The sequence below is a fragment of the Primulina tabacum genome, chromosome 5 (assembly GCF_025594145.1).
Source record: "Primulina tabacum isolate GXHZ01 chromosome 5, ASM2559414v2, whole genome shotgun sequence".
NCBI lineage: Eukaryota > Viridiplantae > Streptophyta > Magnoliopsida > Lamiales > Gesneriaceae > Primulina > Primulina tabacum.
The window spans coordinates 37,361,260-37,383,615 of record NC_134554.1 but is presented as its reverse complement, the minus strand read 5'-3'; the positions used below and the strand labels follow the sequence as shown (position 1 = coordinate 37,383,615).

General features: G+C 34.7%; 4 protein-coding genes across 4 annotated transcripts in view; 2 read left to right on the top strand and 2 right to left on the bottom strand.

The window, feature by feature from the left end:
* The window catches only part of LOC142547564 (histone-lysine N-methyltransferase ATX2-like), a 29,413-nt gene extending 23,182 nt beyond the window's left edge, over positions 1-6,231 (top strand). Inside the window, exons 22-25 of the mRNA XM_075655926.1 lie at positions 4,285-4,380; positions 5,054-5,157; positions 5,235-5,381; positions 5,983-6,231. Of these exons, the coding sequence (XP_075512041.1) occupies positions 4,285-4,380; positions 5,054-5,157; positions 5,235-5,376 (342 nt within the window). The 3' untranslated portion in view covers positions 5,377-5,381; positions 5,983-6,231. The remainder of the gene's footprint in view (positions 1-4,284; positions 4,381-5,053; positions 5,158-5,234; positions 5,382-5,982) is intronic.
* A 1,702-nt stretch (positions 6,232-7,933) lies between these two features.
* LOC142547563 (eukaryotic translation initiation factor 3 subunit H) lies at positions 7,934-12,785 on the top strand. The gene is given in 13 exon segments (XM_075655925.1): positions 7,934-8,068; positions 8,156-8,235; positions 8,350-8,466; positions 8,604-8,707; positions 9,490-9,556; positions 10,514-10,647; positions 10,764-10,812; positions 11,530-11,601; positions 11,685-11,768; positions 11,770-11,787; positions 11,859-11,926; positions 12,044-12,196; positions 12,479-12,785. Coding segments are annotated over 13 exon segments (1,014 nt in total). The 5' UTR covers positions 7,934-8,058; the 3' UTR covers positions 12,537-12,785.
* Positions 12,786-14,238: 1,453 nt separating this feature from the next.
* Positions 14,239-14,878, bottom strand: LOC142544986 (uncharacterized). Its single transcript, XM_075651984.1, is given in 2 exon segments — positions 14,239-14,473; positions 14,475-14,878. Coding segments are annotated over 2 exon segments (513 nt in total). The 5' UTR covers positions 14,811-14,878; the 3' UTR covers positions 14,239-14,296.
* Positions 14,879-16,406: 1,528 nt separating this feature from the next.
* LOC142547562 (probably inactive leucine-rich repeat receptor-like protein kinase At3g28040) lies at positions 16,407-19,934 on the bottom strand. The gene is made up of 2 exons (XM_075655924.1): positions 18,115-19,934; positions 16,407-18,015 (listed from the first exon to the last, which is right to left on the bottom strand). The coding sequence occupies exons 1-2, from the start codon at positions 19,650-19,652 to the stop codon at positions 16,524-16,526; spliced, it is 3,030 nt and encodes a 1,009-aa protein (XP_075512039.1). The 5' UTR covers positions 19,653-19,934; the 3' UTR covers positions 16,407-16,523.
* Positions 19,935-22,356: the final 2,422 nt, after the last annotated feature.

The following is a 22,356-nucleotide window of genomic DNA, read 5'->3' as shown; positions in this document are numbered from 1 at the left end:
TCAATCATACTACAACTCTCATGCAGAGTATAGTGGTGTAGATAGCAGTTGAACTAATTCAGATTTAACAATTGAATTTGGGGATTAAGATTCTTCTGTCCAGCATGTAGTTGAACATTTTACGGAGGTAGATAAGAGCCCTTCTAGGGTCTTGTTTATTCTCGAAGGGAAAATGCAAAGAATTGAGGGGATCATATCCCACTTCAAAACCATGAATCAACTCTAAGACTAGACCAGGTAATTCGCGTTCCCAAAATAATTCCCTCAAGTGATATCGATCTTCCAATTGCTCAAAGTAAGGGCACCCACTCATAAAAACATTCTCTATCTAATTTTGTGTTTTGTAAAAATTTGTCACACATCTGTTACTCATTTGTTTCTAAGTTGGATGCTGTTAGTTTTCCAAACAATGTACATGAGGCACTAGAGATACTAGAGTGGAAAGAAGCGATTTCCGAGGAGATGAGAGCTCTGGAGAAGAATTCTCTACTTGGGAGAAGGTTGAACTACCCAGTGGTAAAGCTGTTGTGTGATGTAAGTGGGTCTTTACTACAAAATATAATTCTGATGGATCTTTGGAACGGTATAAAGCTCGCTTGGTTGTAAAGGTTTCACCCAAGCATATGACATTAACTACTCTGAAACCTTTTCTCTTAACACCATTCGAGTAATTTTTTTTTGTTGCAGTGAATCTTGATCGGTCATTAAATCAATTGGATGTGAAAAATGTTTTTCTCAATGGTTATTTAGATGAAGAAGTCTATATGAAACCTCCACCTGGATTTAATTATCATTTTGGATCGAAAGTATGCAAATTAAAAAAATCCTTATAAGGATGAAAACAATCTCCTAGGTCGTTGTTCGAAAGGTTCGCAATATTTGTCAATGGACAAAGCTATCATCATGGACAATCTGACCATACGCTCTTCACAAAAAGGTCTGATTTGGACAAAATCTCTGTATTGATTGTTTATGTTGATGACATAATTTTAACAGGAGATGACATAGAAGAGGTGATTAGATCGAAAGAAAATTTAGCAAAGGAGTTTGAGATTAAATATTTGGGGCAGTTAATATTTTCTTGGAATGGAGGTGGCAACGTCCAAGAAAGGGATTATAGTATCCCAAAGAAAATACGTTCTGGACCTCTTGAAAGAAACTAGGATGATTGGATGCTAACCTTTTGACACTCATGTTGAAAAGCTAGGTGATATCAAGAATGAAGTTCATGTTGATATAGAGAGATATCATTGATTGGTTGGAAGACTAATTAATCTATCTCATACCAACCAGACATTGTTTTCACTGTAAGTATGGTAAGTCAATTCATACATTCACTATATGAAGAACATCTTGATGTTGTATATTGGATTCTGCGGTATCCAAAAAGACACCAAGAAAAGGATTTTTCTTTTAAAAAAATGAGAAGAGAGAAATTGAAGTGTATAATGATGTTGACTGGGCTCTATCAATGACCGACCGTAGATCAACTTCAGGTTTTTGCACATTTGTCAGGGGTAACTCGGTTACTTGGAGAAGTAAAAAACAAAATGTCTTTACAAGAAGTAGTGTAGAACCTGAATTTAGATTCGTGACACAAGGAGAGTGTGAAGTTTTATGGCTAAAAGGTTGATGGATGAGTTAAAGAGGCCAGGAAATTTTCCTCTGAAGCTATTTTGTGACAACAAAGTAGCGATCAATATTGTTCACAATCCTGATCTTCATGAAAGAACATGTTGAAATCGACGAACACTTTATAAAAGAGGAGCTTGAAGAAAGACTTATTTGCACGCTAATTGTTCCAAGCACATTGCAACATGCATACATCCTAACTAAGGGCCTATCTACACAACTCTTTGAACAGTAAGTGAACAAGTTGGGCAACATGGACATCTATGCACCAACTTGAGGGGGAGTGGTGATTTTATAAAGATGATTGATTTAATGGAATCAATTATGATAATATTTGATTTAGTTTAAATTAAGTTTAGTAAGACAATATATTCTTCAAGACTTATTGAGATTTTATTTAGATATGATTTTGTGGTGTTTGCTAAGTGTACTTTGCACTAGCCTTGGATATAAAAAATAATAAATAAAATAAAGTTTTCTTTTATTCTTCTTGACGTGCTTTTATTTATGCATTGTGTTTTTCTCAAAATGAAGTGAACAAAATGAAATCCCTTCCCTTAATTTCGCAACTGATTCATAATTTCTGAGATATTTTAATCAAATAAGATGCCGAAACTTGGCTAATCTAGCCATTGGACATGAATCTTTGATTGATTTTTACTTTGTTGATACACCTTATCTATATATGCTGGCCTTATTTACTCAGCCAGAATTACAAGTTCATTGTTCTTATTCCTTCTTTTCCCTGCTACGTCACTTCTATTTGAAAAGTGAATTTAGTGGATACCTGGTTTGATAACAACACTCACTCCCAATGAGATTAAATGCATGCACCCCTCTTTTTCATCTTGATGCAACTGTTTAGTCTATTTGCTTGTATAACTGATGTTATAAGATTCACTATATCATGTCAATGATGCATTACATTATATCTTCTGCTTAAGTTGTTATTAATTTTCTCTAAGCCAAGCAAGTTCCTTTCTTCAAGTCAATTTCCTGAAGAGTGCTCCATCAGCCAATTAATAGACATTTTTTTTATTTTATAAAAAACGAAATTTTATTAATAATTTAATAGATGTTGATTACAATCAGTGGACACCACTGTCAACAAAAGCTACATAAGATCGATTCTCAGTCAATGATATACATTAGCCCAATCTCTCAATATATCTGAGATCAACACGTTCTTAAATTCTTCATGATACCAATCCACGTAACAACTTTGATATTGATTTTATCCCAACACTCGTCATTGTTTTCTTCCGTATTCTAAAAACTTCTTCGATTTCTCTTTAGCTACGCTGACCAACATAAGTTGTGAACCACCACTTGCCAAAAAATTCTTCCCCTCTTGCCAATTAGGTGTCCTAAATCCATAGCGAATAAATCATTCGTTGACTTCGACACCACCCAAACCAAGTCCAATTCTTTCAAAGCTCTAGCCCACAAGCCGTTCGTGAATGCACAATGAATGAGCATATGATCCTGTGTTTCCATATCATTCCTACACAACACTCACCAATTGGGGCACATAGCAATTGGTGACCACTTCTTTGCATAATCTCCGAGGTCGGCAACTTACCTAGAATCGATGTCCACGATAATACCTGGATCTTTGTTGGAACTGGAACTTCCATATAACATAGAAATATGGAAAAAGGGGAAAGCTTCTTTCGGGATAAATGACTCAGAAGGATTTGACTGAGAAAATATCAGAAGGATCCCCACTCCACACTCGGCTATCATCTACCCTTTCAATCAACCTAATCCTATCTAACACACCTAGTAACTTAGTCAACTCTAATAATTCCTCATCTTTCACAACCCTTCGAAAATGCAGATCCCATGATTGGGAAAACGACGAACTGTCAAAGTGAACAAAATATGATATAGGCATATTATGAACCGCGATTAATAGACATTCTAAACAACTCCCATATGTGTTGATAGAAGGAAGATATAATAATGCTGCCTTCTAACAGAGACTGTCCAGGAAATGCAACATTTTTATGGCACATCTCATTTAAGAACATCAAGTTGTATATCGTCCATTGAACATGGCATCTCTTTCATCACATTTTCGGGTTTTGTTGGTTATAGAGCAATTCAATTTTTTAAAATTGATTTGCATTTCCATCTTGGTCAGTAGATCTCTCTTCTCTTCTCTCCCTCCCCCCTCCTCTCTGCATATGCTCCAGCTCATCTTATATAAAGAGCCACCATAGTTTATTAGTTAAAGTATTTAATTAATTCCATTTTCCGCTGCCTGGATAGCACATTCCAACAGCAATAGACTCTTCCAAATGCATTTTCTACTGAAATTGTGAACTCTTGTTTGATGAGTGCATTTGTTTTTGTCAGATGTATGCATGCTATTGTCTTCAACACTTCCATGTAATGGAATGCCTATAACAATACAATTTAATATGGTACTAGATAATTATTTGATGGTTTGATGATTTGAATGAATATTTGTTCGCAAGCTTAGTATTATAATATATCATCTTGGGTTTGTGTGTCCATAATTTTTCACAGTTAAGAGGATGAAATTTATTTGCATTTTGAGTAAAAGTAGCTCATTAGATAGCAATTGTACATTCTTTTTAATGGTGAAATAAATCTGCTTTTGAATCTTTAACGTCTTTCATGCAGGGTGCTGGAACTTACATGTTTCGTGTTGATGATCAACATGTTGTGGATGCCACAAGGGCTGGAAGCATCGCACATTTGATTAACCACTCATGTGAAGTATGTATGAAGCTTATAACCATTGTTTGTTTCTTGAAACAGTGTTCTCTTTATTGGAGAAAGATTAAAATGACGCAGATACTAAGTTCTCTGATTTTAACGGATTTTTGGTGTGGAAATCCTAAAATAAAATTTTCTACAGCTGGAAGTGGTAAATTATGGTGCTTTATGGAAATGCACATCTTCTCCAACTTGTTTCAGTTGTGTAATATTCTTGTTTCAAAAGGCGTGCAATTACCTGTTATTGGAGACACCAATCTGTCTATAATTTTGCTGGATCCTATTATGATCAATTGAATATCTATTGGTTTTATTCTATCCCCAATCTAAGCCCAACGGTCTTGGAGATTGGTTAAATTGTCGTCCTCATAATTCATTTGTGCTGGTGGGAAAAAAAATTCCATCCGGAATCGAAGTTTGGTATGTAATATTACCTAGATTGCTTCATACCTGCAAAGTTATGATTAGGTGTGCAGTAGTGCAGACTTTGGTAATCTTGTGAAGTTATTGCCATAGCTATAAACTTGATTTGTGTTTTCATGTTTTTTAGTTCGAGGTTTTCGCTCCCATGCGGAACAATAACTCTATGTTCAACAGCAATTGATGTCACATCAGTCATCCTTTGCATCATGTTCTAGTAATTTTATCCTCAAAAGTTCGGTTTTTGTTTCAGCCGAATTGCTATTCAAGAACTATTAGTATCAATGGCAACAATCACATCATTATATTTGCCAAACGAGATATAAAACAGTGGGAAGAACTGACATATGATTACAGGTATTTCACCTTGTCGTATAACTGTATTTTGTGTTGATTTCCAAAACATCAGTTAATGTGTTTCCTCTGATTTTCAGGTTTGCGTCAAAAGACCAACGGCTAGCTTGTTATTGTGGATTTTCTAGGTGTCGGGGTGTGGTGAATGATGCTGAATCTGTGAAACGAGAAAAAGGGATATATGTACCCCGTAGTGAACTGAAAGACTGGGAAGGTGAATGAAATAGGTCAGTCAGTCAGCCCACAATTCTCTCTAATTTCTTTAATATTTATTTACTTTTATATTCTTAAGTTGTTACAATGATGAATATAGCCATCAGTTTCTCCATCTCACCCTTCTGACCTGGCTCGTTCCTTTAATGAACTTAAAGACGATAGGCAGTCAAGTCCGTCAAACATGACCCTTTTTGTACAACCTGTAACTTGAGAGCATACTTTGACAGTTTGAAGTTCTATTGTCACCGAAGTCATTGAAGCCAATAAGGCCTTTGTTATGCAGTCCGACATAGAGAGGAGTCCTTGGATTTATAGAAGTTATCGAGTTTGGGTTGAATTTTAAAGTGTCTGCGCAAATTATTTGTTTCTGGTATTGGTACTCGGAGAGATACAAATGGCACATTCTGTAGGACGAAATTATCCTTGCTACAGAGTAGAAGTCAGAAGTCTCTTCGTTTTCAAGATTAAATATGTATGCAGGATATTAAAGGAACTAAATAAGACGAGGCTGTTAGCTAAGTGGCTCAGGAATTAAGAATTAATTCTGTCAGGAGGGTTATTATTTCTTCATCCGTGAGCTATTAATGACTTATTTTTACTTACTGTATGCAGGTTCTGTATGTAGTTGGTGCATGGGATTGGATCGAATTGTTTTTGGAGCTTCCGGCTTCCGTAACCATGTTAGAGCCTTTGAGCTTTTCTTTCTGCTCAACTTTGCATTCTTGACATTATCATTAAATCAATAAAGTTTAACCCAGTTCTTATGATATAGGAGAAACTTTGGAACTATTTATTTAAATCTGAAGCTTGTTGACTTTTTGTGTATGACTAATTCAAGTTTAGTCTTAGATAAATTATTTAGTTTTTTTTTTTTTTAATAATTTTGAAATACTCTTTATTCTATGTAACATCCTTAATCTCCACCTGGGTTTGACCACAGTTCCAAAACTAACGTTGTCGGTTCCAGAATCAATGGTTTGATTCTCATGAAATGTGAAACCTTCGATGGTTTTGATTTTAATGAAATGTCAAGCCGAACTGAATTGTTTGGATATGGTTCTGTTTTCGTTTTTACTTCTTCTGTTTAGAAGGAAAATAAACTTTTTTTAAAAAAAAAAATTAGAAAGAAAAACAACGATACAATATGTGATATAATAAAACCAATTAATATAATATTAATATTTAGTTTTTGTTTAAAAATAAATAAAAACCAGAGGTTAAAATTAATTTATATAGATTAAATATTTTAATCGCATTATTTGTATCCTACGAAACCTTAAAATTTAAGATTAATGTATGTTTTCTAGTTATTGTTTTTGAAAATATCGTTCATTTCAAATAATCGCCTCACCATTTGACTAATTAAAATCAAGTTATGTATGATCTTGTCTTTTTATCGATTTCATGTTATTTTTTAAAAAAAATTTATATTTATTGATAATGATACAACGTAAATATTTTAATTTTAAAAATATAATGCAAGCAACACAATTTGACGCTGTCTACTTCAACATATTTTCCTCAATTTTAATTTTAATTAATATAAAATAAAAAAATTAATTTTGTAAAAGTTGTGCTATGCGTGCATGTAACATATGACCCGTAAACATAGTCGTACCAACGATCCTATTACATACTAATGCACCGACACACGTTGTGTGTTTGTATAATATTTTTTATAATTCATTTGATTTATATTTAAATGAGGATCAAAATATAATTATAAGAAATAATGAGGGACTATATTGTGATTTTGATATATAAAATAAAAAATAAATTGAAAAATAAAAGAATAACCCTGGTGAGAATTGAACATATAACCTAAATCCCAATAAACAATTACTCTATCCACTAAACCACATATAACTTACATTAAAATTTTAACATTTTATTAATATATATAATTATTAAAACAGACCATGACACCAAAGTTAATTACTCTAAGTGTCTCAAACTTAATAAAATAGTATAGAAGTATAGATAATGTGGGGTATATTTATTAAATCTTAATTTTGAGTATAACAAAATATTTTATAGAGGAAATTTATGTAAAAAATCCAGCATCGTATATTTAATTATTAAATTTAAATTAAGAGTAGGTCTATTGTGATACGGTCTCACGAATATTTATCTGTGAGACATGTCAATCATACCGATATTAACAATAAAAAGTAATACTCTTAGTTTAAAAAGTAATACTTTTTCATGTATGACCCAAATAAGAGACCCGTCTCACAAAATACGACTCGTGAGACCATCTCACAGAAGTTTTTGCCTTAAATTATTAGTTGAAACCAATAATTTGTTGGTTCCACTTGCGACAATTTGAGATAATAAAACTCGAAAATAAAGAATAAACTGGACACCGAGATTTACGTGAAAAATCATTAATACATATTTGGAGCTCTTTTGCCTCTATGATCATAATATAGCCAACTGCATAGATAATTGGGCCTCATTCTGGATCCAGTATTTCATGGGCCGTGCAATTTTTGTTTACCAGCCCGATCCGTTAATGCGGGGTAATTTTGGTACTTTCCTAGCTCATGTACATGTAGCAGGAATAAATATACTCGACCCCCGGCAATGGTTCCAACTCTAACGAATCTGAAGGCTAGGGTTTATCTGCGACGGCGACAGTATCTGTTCCGATTCGTTCTATTCGAATAATTTCGCTCTGAATCAATCATGGCAAACAGTGCGTGCCTTTTCCCTTAATTTTTTTTCTCGATTGCGATGTGGTGACGCGAGTGTGTGAATTTGTCGTGGTTTTAATTGATTGCAGATGCTGCGCGGTCATTTTTGCAAGTTGCGGCGACGGAGGAGGCGACGCCGCCACTCAGAGTCGTCCAGATCGAAGGATTGGTATGCTTATTATGGATTGTTGATTAATTAGTTTTGTTTGGATATTTTGCTGATTCTTTTGTGTATACATTAAGTAATCAATTTTTGCACAATTCGTTTATGAATTCGACACAGGCTATTCTGAAGATAGTAAAGCACTGCAAGGAGTTCTCGCCTGCTTTGGTAACTGGGCAGCTTCTGGGGTTGGATGTTGGTAGTGTCCTTGAAGTCACTAATTGCTTTCCATTTCCGGTATGCGAATTCCATGGCATTTCCTTCCCGTTAACATACCTGAAATTTGATATTATTGGACAAAGTATGCTGCATTGTTGGGGAATTTTATTCTTGTAATTGTAATTATTATCTGTTTTTCAAATATATTGTTATAGATCCGGGAGGAAGATGAGGAGATTGAAGCTGAGGGTGCTACTTATCAGCTTGAGATGATGAGGTGCCTTAGAGAAGTTAATGTTGACAATAACACCGTTGGATGGTGAGTGAATCTTCTCCCCACCGCTTAAATAATAATTTTCAGATTTCAGGTGAAAAAGAACAAGAAAACATGACTGTAAATGTGAGTGATTTGTTCGGTGGATCGTGTGTTTGGTTTGTATGCAGAATGAAACCCGTAGAAGTTCTTGTGATTACTCTATGCATGTTTAAAAATACCATCATGTCAAATATAGAAGCTACTTAAATGTGCAAGCCACAAATTGTTTCCTTGCTTAATTTACCAATCTTAGAATTATATCTTTTACTATCATGATCCCAACTAACGGCGGGCTCAGTAAAATTAAAGTGAATTTGGTTAATGGAGAGGCTATATTTTTTTTCAATGGGCATTTATTGAGTCCACCGCTTTGCATACCTAGAGCTGATGCTATCAGCTATTCTGAACTGCTAAACATGGCCGCATTCCATATTCTAAAGTTGTAGCTGCTCCGATCCTTTTATCATGTTCGATTTGCAGTTCCAACTCTTTTTTAACTTAATAATTAATTTGACTTTTGTCGGTAGTGCGGATTAATTTTACTAAATCTCGCATTTTTTGTCGATATTATTATGTAATTATGGTCCATGGCCTTGGCATATGCGACCATAACTGATCATATTCTTAAGCGTCAAAGGTATGAAGTAAAATATTTGGTTGTCACTCATAAATTTTTTATAAATATATTAAGGCAGCCGGTCTATTAGCAAATTTGGAATACTTATCTTATCATATGATTTGTGCTGACTGCTTTGTCCATACTGATTTTGTAAGACTCTTTACAGGTATCAATCAACTTTATTTGGCTCTTACCAGACCGTGGAATTAATAGAGACCTTTATGAATTACCAGGTAAACGATTTGTTTTCCCTGATGTAATCTCTTGCTTTGCGCTAGTTGGTGACGAATGTAACAAGAAACTATGAGGATTGTGACTGCTATGTTGGTAACTTTAGTTCTTGCACCTGGAAATATTTTTTCTCCTTGTTATTTTCATCGCTATGAGAATTCTGTTATCTTAATTTGGAAAAGTAGAAGGATCATGTATTGTTTGCGAGTACAACACATCTGAAAACATATACAGAGGCTTCAATGGCATTTTAAATTCAAAATTTTTGCTTATAATATATGTGGTGGTTTATACAAACATTGATTACTCGAGGTTTTTCGAAAGAATATCTGACCTATTTCATTTTGCACTTGGGTCTAGATGATTGGTAATTGGGCATCTGTCATTGAAATTGAAGCTTGATCATTCTTATGCTATCTTGATTGTTTTTGTATGCATTTTTGTTGTTTTCTTCTGTATACGATAACTAGTACATAAGGTACATCGTGGGACCTGCAAGTTGGTTCGAATCTTCATCATAAGTTCTGATCAACCCATGATGAATCATTTTGTAGAAAAACATACTTTGTTAGGGGTTTAAATAGGCTGGGCCTAAAATAATTCAAACTTTAGAGGAGAGTATTGTTATGGGCCCGAATGTGTTGGGCCTAGAATTACTTGCACTAGGGGCAAAATGTTGAAAGCGGGAAAAAGCAATATAAACAACTCTAGGATTGGTTAGAGGATATTCACTTTCATTAATCAGTTTTTGGGCTAGCATTTACCGGGGCAAGGAGAGGGGAGTGTCTTCTTCTTGTTAAAGGTATTATCCCCTGAGCCTGGCTGAGTTTATTTTCTCAGATTAGTGTTCATTGGATCTGAGATGTTTTCATCTTTGTTCTGTGATTAAACATAGTAATTCTGCTCGTGTTGATTTAATTGAAGTTAGTATGTATCATACTAATGTTTTGTTGTTACAGGATAACATAAGGAGATGTGTCTGTATTATTTATGATCCATCAAGATCTAACCAAGGTGTCCTGGCATTGAAGGCCTTAAAGCTTTCTGATTCATTCATGGAGCTGTATCGCAGTAATAACTTTACAGGAGAAAAGTATGATCTGCATTAATTTGTTTCTTTTTTTAAATTTTTTGCTAGTCTTGAATCTTGAACTAGCATAATTATGCAGGCTCGCAAAATATTTCATGTAATAAACTTTTGTTCCCCAGGTTGAGGGAGAAGAATCTTTCATGGGTGGATATCTTTGAGGAGATCCCTGTAAGCTGATACTCGGTTATTCTATTGCACAGTTTCCGATTTAATAACTTTAGTGTTGAAGAGCTCTATTGCTACATAATTATTTTTTTGTTATCTTGCTGCTGGCCTTGTATTTTATAATGCATCCTTCCATGCTTCAGATGAAACATATAGTTACATACTCACAGACTAACATAGATTGTAATTTACGCTTGTTCTTTGAAATAATTTTTAAACGTTGATGAAAAACTCATATGGCATTTATCATGAAGTAATAAATGATTAATTTATTAATAAATTTTGAAATAACTGGATACTTAGAGTGCAGTTTATTTTCTTCGAGGTGAATTGAGGCTATAAAAGTTTTAGTTATTTGAATAATTGAAAATGAAATTTTAGATATCGACTTACATAATTAATACACTCTAACTGTATTGTTTGGTAGAATTTCCTTTATGAGGTTCAATGGTCTGCCTTAATGAGCATACAATGGGTTTTGTTACTGGCATTTGTTTGATTTAACTCCTGGATGATACGTAACACACAGACACAAATTGAGCACCTGGATATCACAGTTGTATATCCAATGTATTGTAGTGTCATTTTTGAAACTGGCAAAATATTAGAATATCTGGTAAAAATGCAAAAAATACTGTCTTTGAGTTCTCATAAGTTCTCTTGACTGTTTGCAAGATACGACTTACTGAAGATTTGATTGATTTTTTTTTTACTTGTCAGATTAAGGTTTCAAATTCTGCTCTCATCAATGCTTTTATGACCGAACTGGAAGCTGATACTCCTGTCACTCCAGTAATGATCAATTATAATTTTATCGAAAGTTCCTTTTTATTGATTTGGGGAGCGAGTTCAATTGATTTGTTACTTTGTTGTAGTGTGACTATGAAAGGTTTCAATTGTCAACCAATCCTCTTTTAGAGAGAAATGTCGAGTTTCTGATCGAGTGCATGGATGATTTAGTCAATGGAACAACAAAAGGTCTGTCTTCTTCTTTCCCGTTAGAATACTACGAATTTGCTGGTGACACAATGCAATCTTTTTTTTCTCAGTTTCAATATTATTATCGCAATCTCTCTCGTCAACAAGCCCAACAGCAAGCATGGCTTCAAAAAAGGAGGTAATTTTTTGCAAATTACTAGCTGTCTCAAGTTTCGCATGGTGCAGATTTCTTCTTTATTCTATACTTACTGATGAAACTGATACTATTTTGCTTCATTGCTGTCTTGTCCTGCAGGGCTGAAAACATGTCTCGAAAAAATGCTGGGGAAGAGCCGTTACCTGAAGAGGATCCTTCAAACCCCATCTTTAAGCCTATTCCTGAGCCATCGAGATTGGATAGTTTTCTCATAACAAATCAAATTGCCAACTATTGCAACCAAATCAATGGGTATGTTGTCCTCATATTAAAGCAGCTTGTTCTCTGTTCTACCTGTGACCTATAATTTTCTTTCGTATTTGTGAGCAGCTGCTATCTTCACCATTTCTTTGTTGTGTATACCTGCTAAGCACATGTTCTGGATATTTTGTTTTCTGCAACACGTTTTGAATTTATGCCAGTTCTTTCTAGCTTTGAACTTTTGCAACCTTTGAATTTATGCCATTTTCTACAAGAGAGATATTGTTGAATTGCTATTTCTGAGGTTCTGTTTAATGGTTAATTTGAATGCAGGGTGGCCGGACAAAGCTTCAGTCGACTGTATCTGACGAAGGCTCTTCATGAGAACTAAGGCAAGGCCAGCCTGCAGCAGAAGTAATGGAAGGCTGGCTTATGGCCATTGATGGGTTCTCGCAGTATGCTGTTTTTGTATGATAGCCATTTTGGCTTATTTTAGTGTCATCCAATTACAGTTCCGCGATGAGAATCAGTGAATTTTGAAGAGTAGATTTTGTATTTAATTTAAACAATCTTTTGATTTATAACTTCGCATGTGATTTTATATACTCAATTCGGGGGCCTGGAGTTGCATAGACTGCAAGATCAAAATCGTAGTTAGTTCCCGACAATATACAGATATTGAAAAACTCGACGACGGCCGGTAGAATTTCAACTCTTTTTTAAATCAACATTAGTTTGGCTTTGCTTTCTTTTCTTTTTTTTTTTTTTATTTTTTTTTTAAATCGTCTTTTTAACTTCTTCTTCTTCCGGTATATGGGGGAATGTAAAGAACACGAAAAAAGCTGTTTTATTGTCACTGTTGTGAAAATTCAAACTTCTTGTGATCTCCCATGGAATAATCTAAATCCACATGCTATATATGCATCATTGAGCTTGGAACACGTCCACTCTCAACACTTGTATAGCTTAAAGAGAGAATCTTTTTTAGGTTGTGTTTAAATGTAAAAGTTTGATTTAGATCGAGGTAGGGATTGGTTCAAGGAATCCTTTCACTACTTCTTCCACATTCATTGTTACATTCAAATCTTGGAAAATTTCCAGAGCCAAATTAACATTATTACATTAAACATTAAAATCTTACACATTCCAGTTTCTTGACAATTAACACACTTCAGTGGACAGAATTAGGGGTGTACAACGGTCGGTTTGGTTCGGTTTTAATAAACTTCGGTTCGGTTTTTCGGTTTACGGTTTTTCGAATGCCTAATCCTAAACCAAACCATTTTAATTCGGTCCGGTTTGGTTTTTTGTATTACGGTTTGGTTATTACAATCGGTTATTACGGTTTGTGTAATAAATTAAGTTATAAATGAAGTTGTACGTTATAAATTTGAAAAAAATATAATAAAAAACTACAATCAAATTTTCTTAATTTTTTTACTTGTTTTTATCACATGATATTTTCAAAAGATGTTGATGCTGATTGAATGGAACTATTCAATGTAAAAAAAATAATTAAAAACAAGGAGGCTAGCAGTCTCACAAGACATCAAAACTGATAAAAAATGATTTGTTAAGCAATATCATAGCTAAACGAGCCTTCAAACCCCAAACAAGACAAAATACACTCTCTCTAATATGATTTTCTTCAAAAAAAAAAAACAAAAAAAAACAAAAAAGATAGCTTTCATACCAGGTATTCCCAAAATATATGCTGAAATCAGTTTGAAACTCCAGAGCATTTAATTCGAACTATGACATATTCATTAATGCAACAAAAAACTTCATACATGTGTTTCAATATTTTAAGTAAAAAACAACAAAGAAGTTAAGAACTTTGATATTTGATATGATAGCATTGTAGCAGAGTCGGCTGGAGAGAGATTGGAGTGAAGGGTGAAAAGTTCAGAAGAAAGGCAAGGCGATAAAATTGTAAACCTAATGAAATTACTTATATTAATTATTTTATTATTTATTATATTTTAAATGGTCGGTTTGGTTTTTTCGGTTTTAAATTTTAAAAAACCGATAATCGAACCGAGAAATTGAAAGTAGAAAAAATCAAAATCATAACCGATCGAAAAATCGTTTAAACCGAACCAAAAAAAAACCGAAATTTATGGTCCGGTCGATTTTTTCGGTGTAAACCGTTTAATCATCAACCCTAGACAGAATACTAAACAAGAACAAGTCTAGAATGTTCCCTTTTAAATACATATACTTCCTCAACAAACCTTCCTTTGTGAATCCAGCTTTTTCCAACACTCTTTGTGAAGCCTTGTTCTCGACTTTTACAAAAGCCTGCAGCCTCACTATCTCAGGGAAAGTCCTTCAACACCTGTGGAATGGCCATCTTCACAGCAATCGTTGCGATCCCTTGTCCCCAATACTCGAATCCTATGGCATATCCAATGTCCCCTCGACACCTTTGGTCCTGTGATCCTGGCCACACAGACACGAACCCGATCGAGCGGTTGTCGATGCATATGCATCGACGCCAAGGGTGGGGGATACACACTTGTTGGATGAAAGTTATGGCCTCTTCTTTTGATGTCAAAGTGTCCCATGTTAAGTTTCTTGTTACTCGATCATCGCCAGCCCATGACAGCAAGTCGTCGGCATCGTCGGGCGTGAACGGGCGTAGTGTGATCCGTGATGGATCCATTTCGATATGTTGTGCGTATTTTGGCTGAAAGTGCCCAGAGTTCCCCTTTTCTTGAAATTTTTTTTTAAAAAAATTCATTTTATTTTGGCTTTGCTTGTTTTGATTTTTTAAAATGGAGCGTCTTCTAAGATGGTCAAACGACTTTTATTTACGAGTTAATTTTTTCAATATTTACAGTAAAAAAAACATTTTTAACATATAAAATAATATTTTATAGTAGGTAATTCAGGTAGAAAATCCGTACGACAAAATTGACATTAAAATTGTCTTACAAAAATTTTTGTGTTTTCAAAAACAGTTTCACATTTTCTTACATTCAAGTCTAAATTATTTTGTTCGACAATTTGCAAACGAAGGCTTTCGAGTGTTTATTTCTTATCGATAGTTCAAATAGAGCTGAACTCGAACTCTAATTCAAGTAAGAGTAAGTCTCTTATGAGACAGTTTCATGAACTTTATCTGTGAGACGGGTCAACCCTATCGATATTCACAATAAAAAGTAATACTCTTATCATAAAAAGTAATATTTTTTTATGGATAACCAAAATAAGATATCTGTCTCACAAAATACGATCTGAGAGATCGTTTTACATAAGTTTTTGTCTTCGAGTCAAATTCAATTTTTAATTTTTTTTTTAAAAAAAGACCATTCTAGCTTCAAATCGATAATCAAATATGTCTAATTCTAGTGTTAAATTTTTTTTCAAGTTCAGCTTAATTCGTTTACAATCCTAATGGTAATATTAGCATGTAGCCTAAAATAACATTTAAAAATATTCGGTGCCTAAACGACGGATGAATATTACTATTTAACTGATTCATAAATATTTATGACTTATCTGACTAATTTACGAATATGAAATTGCCCTGGAGGTTGTTTTATTGTTTGTAACTATACTCCGGCAGATTTCTTCCCGAATGGAAGATCTATATATACAATTTTTTTTTATTTTTATTTTTTGAAAATGGAGATGTTATTTATTCAAATCAAGAGCAATTACATTATAAAGAAGTGTAGGAGATGTGACAAACCCATCCCACAAGATCAGACGTAAAAACAGATGCTTTAGTCAAGGGCAAAAACTTGTGTCAGACGGTCTCACGGTCGTATTTTGTGAGACGGATCTCTTATTTGGGTCGTCATCCATGAAAAAATATTACTTTTTATACTAAGAGTACTGCTTTTTATTGTGAATATCGGTAGGATTGACCCGTTTCACAAATAAAGATTCGTGAAACCGTTCACATGAGACTTACTCTTAGTTAAGATATGAGCTGCTTGATTCGCTGATCTACTCACGTAAACCAACTCACAACTCGCTAACTCCGAAGCTAGAATTTTGCAATCATTTATGATCAATCATAGACTAGATAAATCCGAGTCATGATTGTTCACATACGATCGAATATTTCAAAATTTCTTTTACTCGTTGTCTAAATATGTGTCTTATCTTGTCAATGATTTATAAATCATCTTACACCAAAATCCCAAATGTAAGACAGTCTGGAATTTTGTCACTCTCTACACCTTTTTAAGCCATGCAACTATGCAAGTACTATTGAAGATTAACACTAATTTATGTGAAAGTAACAAAATTTGCAAGAATGAAATCTAGAATTGCAAATAAAAAGCTAGTGTCGATACAATTTCTACCAAATAAAATTAAGCAAAAACACAACAGATAAATATGTTCATATTGGTTTCATAGAGTCTCAGAAAGCTTCATTTCTGTGTGCTACTGGGGTCTGTATGACTTGCAGTATTTGCACCACTTCTGCCATTGAAGGCCTGCTTGAAGGTATTTGGGAAGTGCACACCAAGGCCAGTTTAAGTACCGGAAGAACCTCCTCTTCGGGATACTCTCCCATGCCCGGATCCACACAATCCAACACGTTTCCTTGTTCTAGCAAAACTCTAACATGATCACTCAATATCACGACGTTATCTTCTCCGTACTCGACCGGCCTCCTACCTGTCACCAGCTCAAGAATCAGCACACCGAAGCCATATACGTCGCATTTTTCGTTGACCCTTAAGCTCTGGCATGCTAATTCTGGGGCCACATATCCCGGTGCACTCTGAAACCGGTTGCTCACAACATGCTTATCGAGCTTAGTTAGAAGCCTTGCAAGTCCGAAATCGGAAATTTTTGGGTTCAGATCCTCGTCTAGGAGAATGTTGCCAGGTTTTATGTTGTAGTGAATGATGGGGGGACGGAACGAATGGTGCAAATAGGCGAGTCCCTTCGCTGTTCCTAGCACTATCTTGAACCGGTGAGGCCATAGAAGTGGGACAAAAGACGACGTCTGCTTATGTAATTTGCCCTGTAAGCTTCCTTCAGCTGCATAATCTGATACAAGAAGCTGCAAATGTGGAGTCCAGTAATATCCTTTCAATGAAATCAGATTCGGATGTCTTGCTTTTCCAAGAATTCTTACTTCTCTGTCGAATTCTTCTTGATACTGAAGAGTATTGCCTGTCACCAGTTTCTTGATTGCCACTACTGTTCCTTCACTCCCCAATGAAGCCCTGTACACCGTACCAAATACCCCATCACCAATTTCAGTGGCCTTGTTTAGTATCAGTTCAATACTAGTACTCAGCCAATCAGGAGTCGATTTTGAGTCGAAAAGAACGAGTTTTCCAGTTGCCAAGTTTGCCGATCTTGTGGAGCTTGAACACATGCTTTCTAAAGCATTCTCTATGTAAGAAATCTTCCTCCGAGCCGAAGCATTCAACAAGCTTATCACCATTACCCCGACAGCAATCAAAGCTGCAGCTGATATTGCCACCAAAGATGAAACACTGAGGAACCTGTGATGCCTAAAGTTTGTGGAATTGGTACTACTCGGGTGTTGGCGATCAGTTTTGTCTCGATCCCCTCCTAGATTGCCATAAGCGTATGGATCAAGAACCAAAGGCTTTGGGACATTAAGCTTACATGGCCCGTTCAATAAAGGTGAGCAAATACCCAAATTACCCTGGATCGCGCTAACATCTAATGTTGGAAAAATGCCTCCAGAAGGCAGTCGACCCACAAGCCGATTGTAGGATACATTAGCAATCAAGAGATTTTCAAGCTTTCCAAGATCTTGAGGTATTTCTCCAGTCAATTCGTTGAACTCCAACTTCAGAATCTTGAGCTTGTTTAACATCGACATTGTTCTGGGAATTGGACCACTCAAATTGTTATGGGACAAGCTCCTGCAATACAATTTATGATCACATCACATATCGAAAAAATTAAAAGAGAAAGTCAAAATCTTGCGTTATGATATAAACACAAAAACTTCTAAAGCTCACAGCAAGTAGAGTGAAGTGCAGTTGCCTATGTCTTCAGGAATTGGACCTGTCAATGAATTTCCATCAAGCTGTAGGATTGCCAAGCTGACAGAATCACATATATCACCCGGAATCACTCCGATTAAGCCATTGTTTCTAAGATCCAACACAGTCAAATTCTGAAAATACCCGAGCTCTGGAGGCATTCTCGATTCCAAATGGTTCCAAGATAGATTCAAGTATCCTAGCTTGGCAGAAAGGCCAATTTCTGCTGGAATTTCTCCAGTGAGACTATTATCCGAGAGATCCAATATCTGAAGGGACTCAAAGATTTGACTCGAAGCAGAAGGAATCGGACCCGTAAGATCATTTCGTGAAAGATCCATTTCATCTAAGTTCATATCAAATAACCCCTTGGGAATACTTCCATTGAAGCCATTTCTTCTCAAACTGATTACTCTTAAGCTTGAGTAATCACCCATGGACTCTGGAATGGTTCCACTCAATTTGTTCTCAGAGAGACTCAGAAACTTTAAAGATTTCAAGTCTCCCATTGACATTGGAAGAGATCCCATAAAACTATTTCTTGAAAAATCAAGGTATTCCAGGTTGCTCAGTTTACTGATCCATTGAGGGAAATCTCCTGTAAGCAAGTTATTGGATAAATTCAAATAACTAAGAGCTGTTAGCCTTTGAAAACTCTCTGGAATCATTTCTGCGAAGAGATTACTGCTAAAGTCCAATGTATTTAGATGTGGGCACAGGCCAATATCAGCTGGCAAGGATCCTGAAAACTGATTTCCGTTTAAAAACACATGTTTCATGTTATGTAGAACAGCAATACCAACCGGTACTGAACCGGACAAAGCATTGTCTGAAAGATCCAACGTTCGAAGCCTTGTTAACGACCAAATTCCCTCGGAAAATCTCGGGTTTCCAGAAAAACGATTGTTTGACAAGTTAAGGTGATTCAGAACAGCACATTTAGCAACAGAGCCTGGAATTTGTCCTTCAAGAAAATTTCGAGCTAAAGACAAAAACCGAAGAGTGGTACAGTTTTCAAACATGCTATCAGAAACAGGCCCTGATAAATAATTATGTGACAGATCAATGAATTGAATCGAACTCATGTTATCAAGAAACGAAGGGATTTTGCCTGAAAGATTATTGTTGCTGAGATTCAGCCTCTCAAGACTTGTAACAAGAGCCAACTCTGGATTTATACCACCCGAAATCTTGTTATTGGATAAAGAAAGTACTTTCAAGGAAAGCAACTTCTCCAGGCCCCTACCAAACTTCCCCGACAAATCCAGTCCATCGAGTGAAATCTCCGTCACACGGCCTGTTTTGGAGTTGCATTTCACGAATTTCCATCCACAGGGGGAGTTTTCATCTTCATTCCATGATTCCAGGTTTCTCCAAGGATCTTGAAAAGCTGATTTGAACACGATAAGGCCTAAAACATCGTCGTTGAGTTGCAGAGTTTCTTCACTGAAACACCCTCTTAGAAATGCTGCTGACAGGAATGTAGCAAACATCAACACCGCAAAAGACTTCATTTTGATCACCAAATCTTGAAAGAAAGGAAGAATGGCTAATTATCCATCCCAAAACAGGGAAGAATCTGGTCAAGAAACAGAAGAATTTTTTCTTTTCTTTTCTTTTCTTTTCTTTTTTCAGTGGAAATGGCTAGATCTTGAGGTGGGATCGTTGGATTCTGCACAGAAATGGCTGTGAAAGTGTGCTAACGTGAGAGTGTGGGAAGTATTTTGTGGTTCTAGTGTACGTGAAAACGGATTCATTTATCTTTTGATGAAGTCATGGAAAATTGGAATCTATGCAGAATGTTTTGGCAGTTTTGTGAGGTTACTGTTTGTCATGTTTCATCTTCCAAAATGGTTCAACAATTAATTTAATAGAAAATAAAGTTTTAAAAAATTAATTTTTATAATTCTTGCAATAAAAATTAACATAAAATTACTATTTTTTATTATGTATAAATTTAAATTCAATATGATGCAGTCGTAAAACATTTTATTATTTTATTAAACATGAGTATTTTATCGTAGTTATATTTTTCTTCACATACGATGGTACCATTTTTATCTCCATGTTCTTTTTTTATCCTCTAGGTTTGGTGGTTCCACTCGATTGTTAGACTATACACAAAACTCTACGGTTTTATGAGTCAATTTTCTGAGACGAATATCCAATCCGATCCAATTCATTAAAAATGTTGTTTTTCACTTTAAGTATGGATGACTCATTTCACGAAAATAGATTCGTGAGACCGACTCACAAGAGTTTTGCTCAAGAATATTTTTTTGAGTTGAATTAAATTTTCTTGACCAATTACTAATTAGGCCATGAATTTTTTTTTTTTACAAATTATTTGAACTTTCTAAAAGTAACTTAACATGAATTATTAAAAAAATTATAATAAAAATATGTTACAAACTTGTTTATCTAGATATATTATGCAAATATAACATATGTGCTTCATTCCTGATATTTCACCCTAAAATATAGGATTTTATTATTTTTTATGGGTAGTACATTTATTTACCTTTTGCCCTTTCATTATTCGAACAATCTTACCAATTTTTTTAGATATTGTCATATATCTTTAATCTATTTAAAATACCGATCAAATATGATTAAATTTAAGAATACAAAAACTCCTATAAAATCGTCTCATGTGCCAATTTTTTTAGAGGAGTACTCTATTCGACTCGATACATGAAAACTTTCAACATAAATATGAATCAGACCGACTAATCTAATATATATAGGGCAAAAACTTGTGTGAGACGGTCTTACAGATCGTAGTTTGTGAGACAGATATCTTATTTGAGTCATCCATGAAAAAATATTACTTTTTATTATGAATATATATATGATTGACCCATCTCATAGATAAAGATTCGTGAGACCATCTCACAAGAGACCTACTCTAGATATAAATATTTGAGATTGTTTAGTAGAAGACCTATTCATTTAATAATAAACTTGTGTTAATTTATAATTTTCATTTGAAGGAGTAAATTATAAATCATTACCGCCCAAATGTTATTATCTTAAACAAAAAAAATGTTTCGAAAGTAAAAGAAGAGTATGAGGATTTAAATAAAATCACAAATTTATTAATCCAATAAATAAACTTTCTGATACATACCCTTCACTTTCCCGACGCTCACAATATTATATATATTTATATATAACTAACTGCAAAACACATGAGTTGTACGTGAGTAACGAACTTAAGTGCAATATGAATATTGTTGGGGATCGATAAAAAATTTAGAGAAGGGTTAATAAACTATTTCCTTTGTCTGACGATTTTGCAAAGGGTGCTAGAATCCTGTTAGAGATTATAGCTGGTCTTGTTCGAATGTAAATCCAGCAGATCACAATAAGTGCGAAAACGATCCAATGGAGTACGATGAGAAATAATTAAACAGTAGGCAGTTGAACAGTGGTTGTTTCTGGAAGTTCGAAGATAAAATCTTCTACGTCTCTCCTTCTTCTGTTTCCAGAAGGTATCACTAAAAGACTTTGGATATTACAATACAACACTTATACACACCCACTTCAGCAGGGATTACCCTTAGCCTACTGAAACTCTTAGTTACACAACTCAGTAAAATGAATACAACAAAGTTCTGGAAAAGACTCTTTTCCAGTTTACAAACTATTCTCAATGATATAGTAAAATGTTTAGCTTGAAGAGGTTTTCGAAACAGCAACAGCACAAATTGATCTCAGAAGATCGGATATGGATAATAAAGCGTGTGCTGCTTTTCTGTATGTTGAGCTAGAAGATAAGTAGTTGATGAAAGCTCAAAACTCACGTTGGAATAATCGTTGCGTTGATAATGATAATAACGTTGTTTTCTATAAAGGATTGACCTCTATATATATAGAAAACTTTGAGTCCAACGTCTATAATCAAAAACAGCTTCTGATGCTCCTGAGTAGAGTCAGCTTTAATACCTAAAAAATGTCATGCAGAAAGCTTTAGAGTAATCAGTCTTGTTTCATACAAAAATTGGTAAGGAGCGTTAAATATCTTTGTACACCATTAATGGTGTAATTTAATGCTAGTACTAGGTAAAGTAACGGTAACATTTAAGATTGTAACGATCAAGTAAAAACGTTAAGTTACTTCTGCTTAAGCTGAATTCTGCTTTTAAAGCTAAGTGCTGCTTCTGATTTTCTAAGCTGTTTAAGTACTTGAAGAGTACTGTTTTATACTGTCTTCTG

Bases quoted from the DNA above. Each gene is read 5' to 3' on its own strand.
- LOC142547562 (XM_075655924.1), bottom strand. From the start codon at position 19,652: ATGAAGTCTTTTGCGGTGTTGATGTTTGCTACATTCCTGTCAGCAGCA. The intron at 18,016-18,114 runs GTGAGCTTTAGA...ATTGTATTGCAG, and splicing joins TGCACTTCACTCTACTTGCT to GAGCTTGTCCCATAACAATT.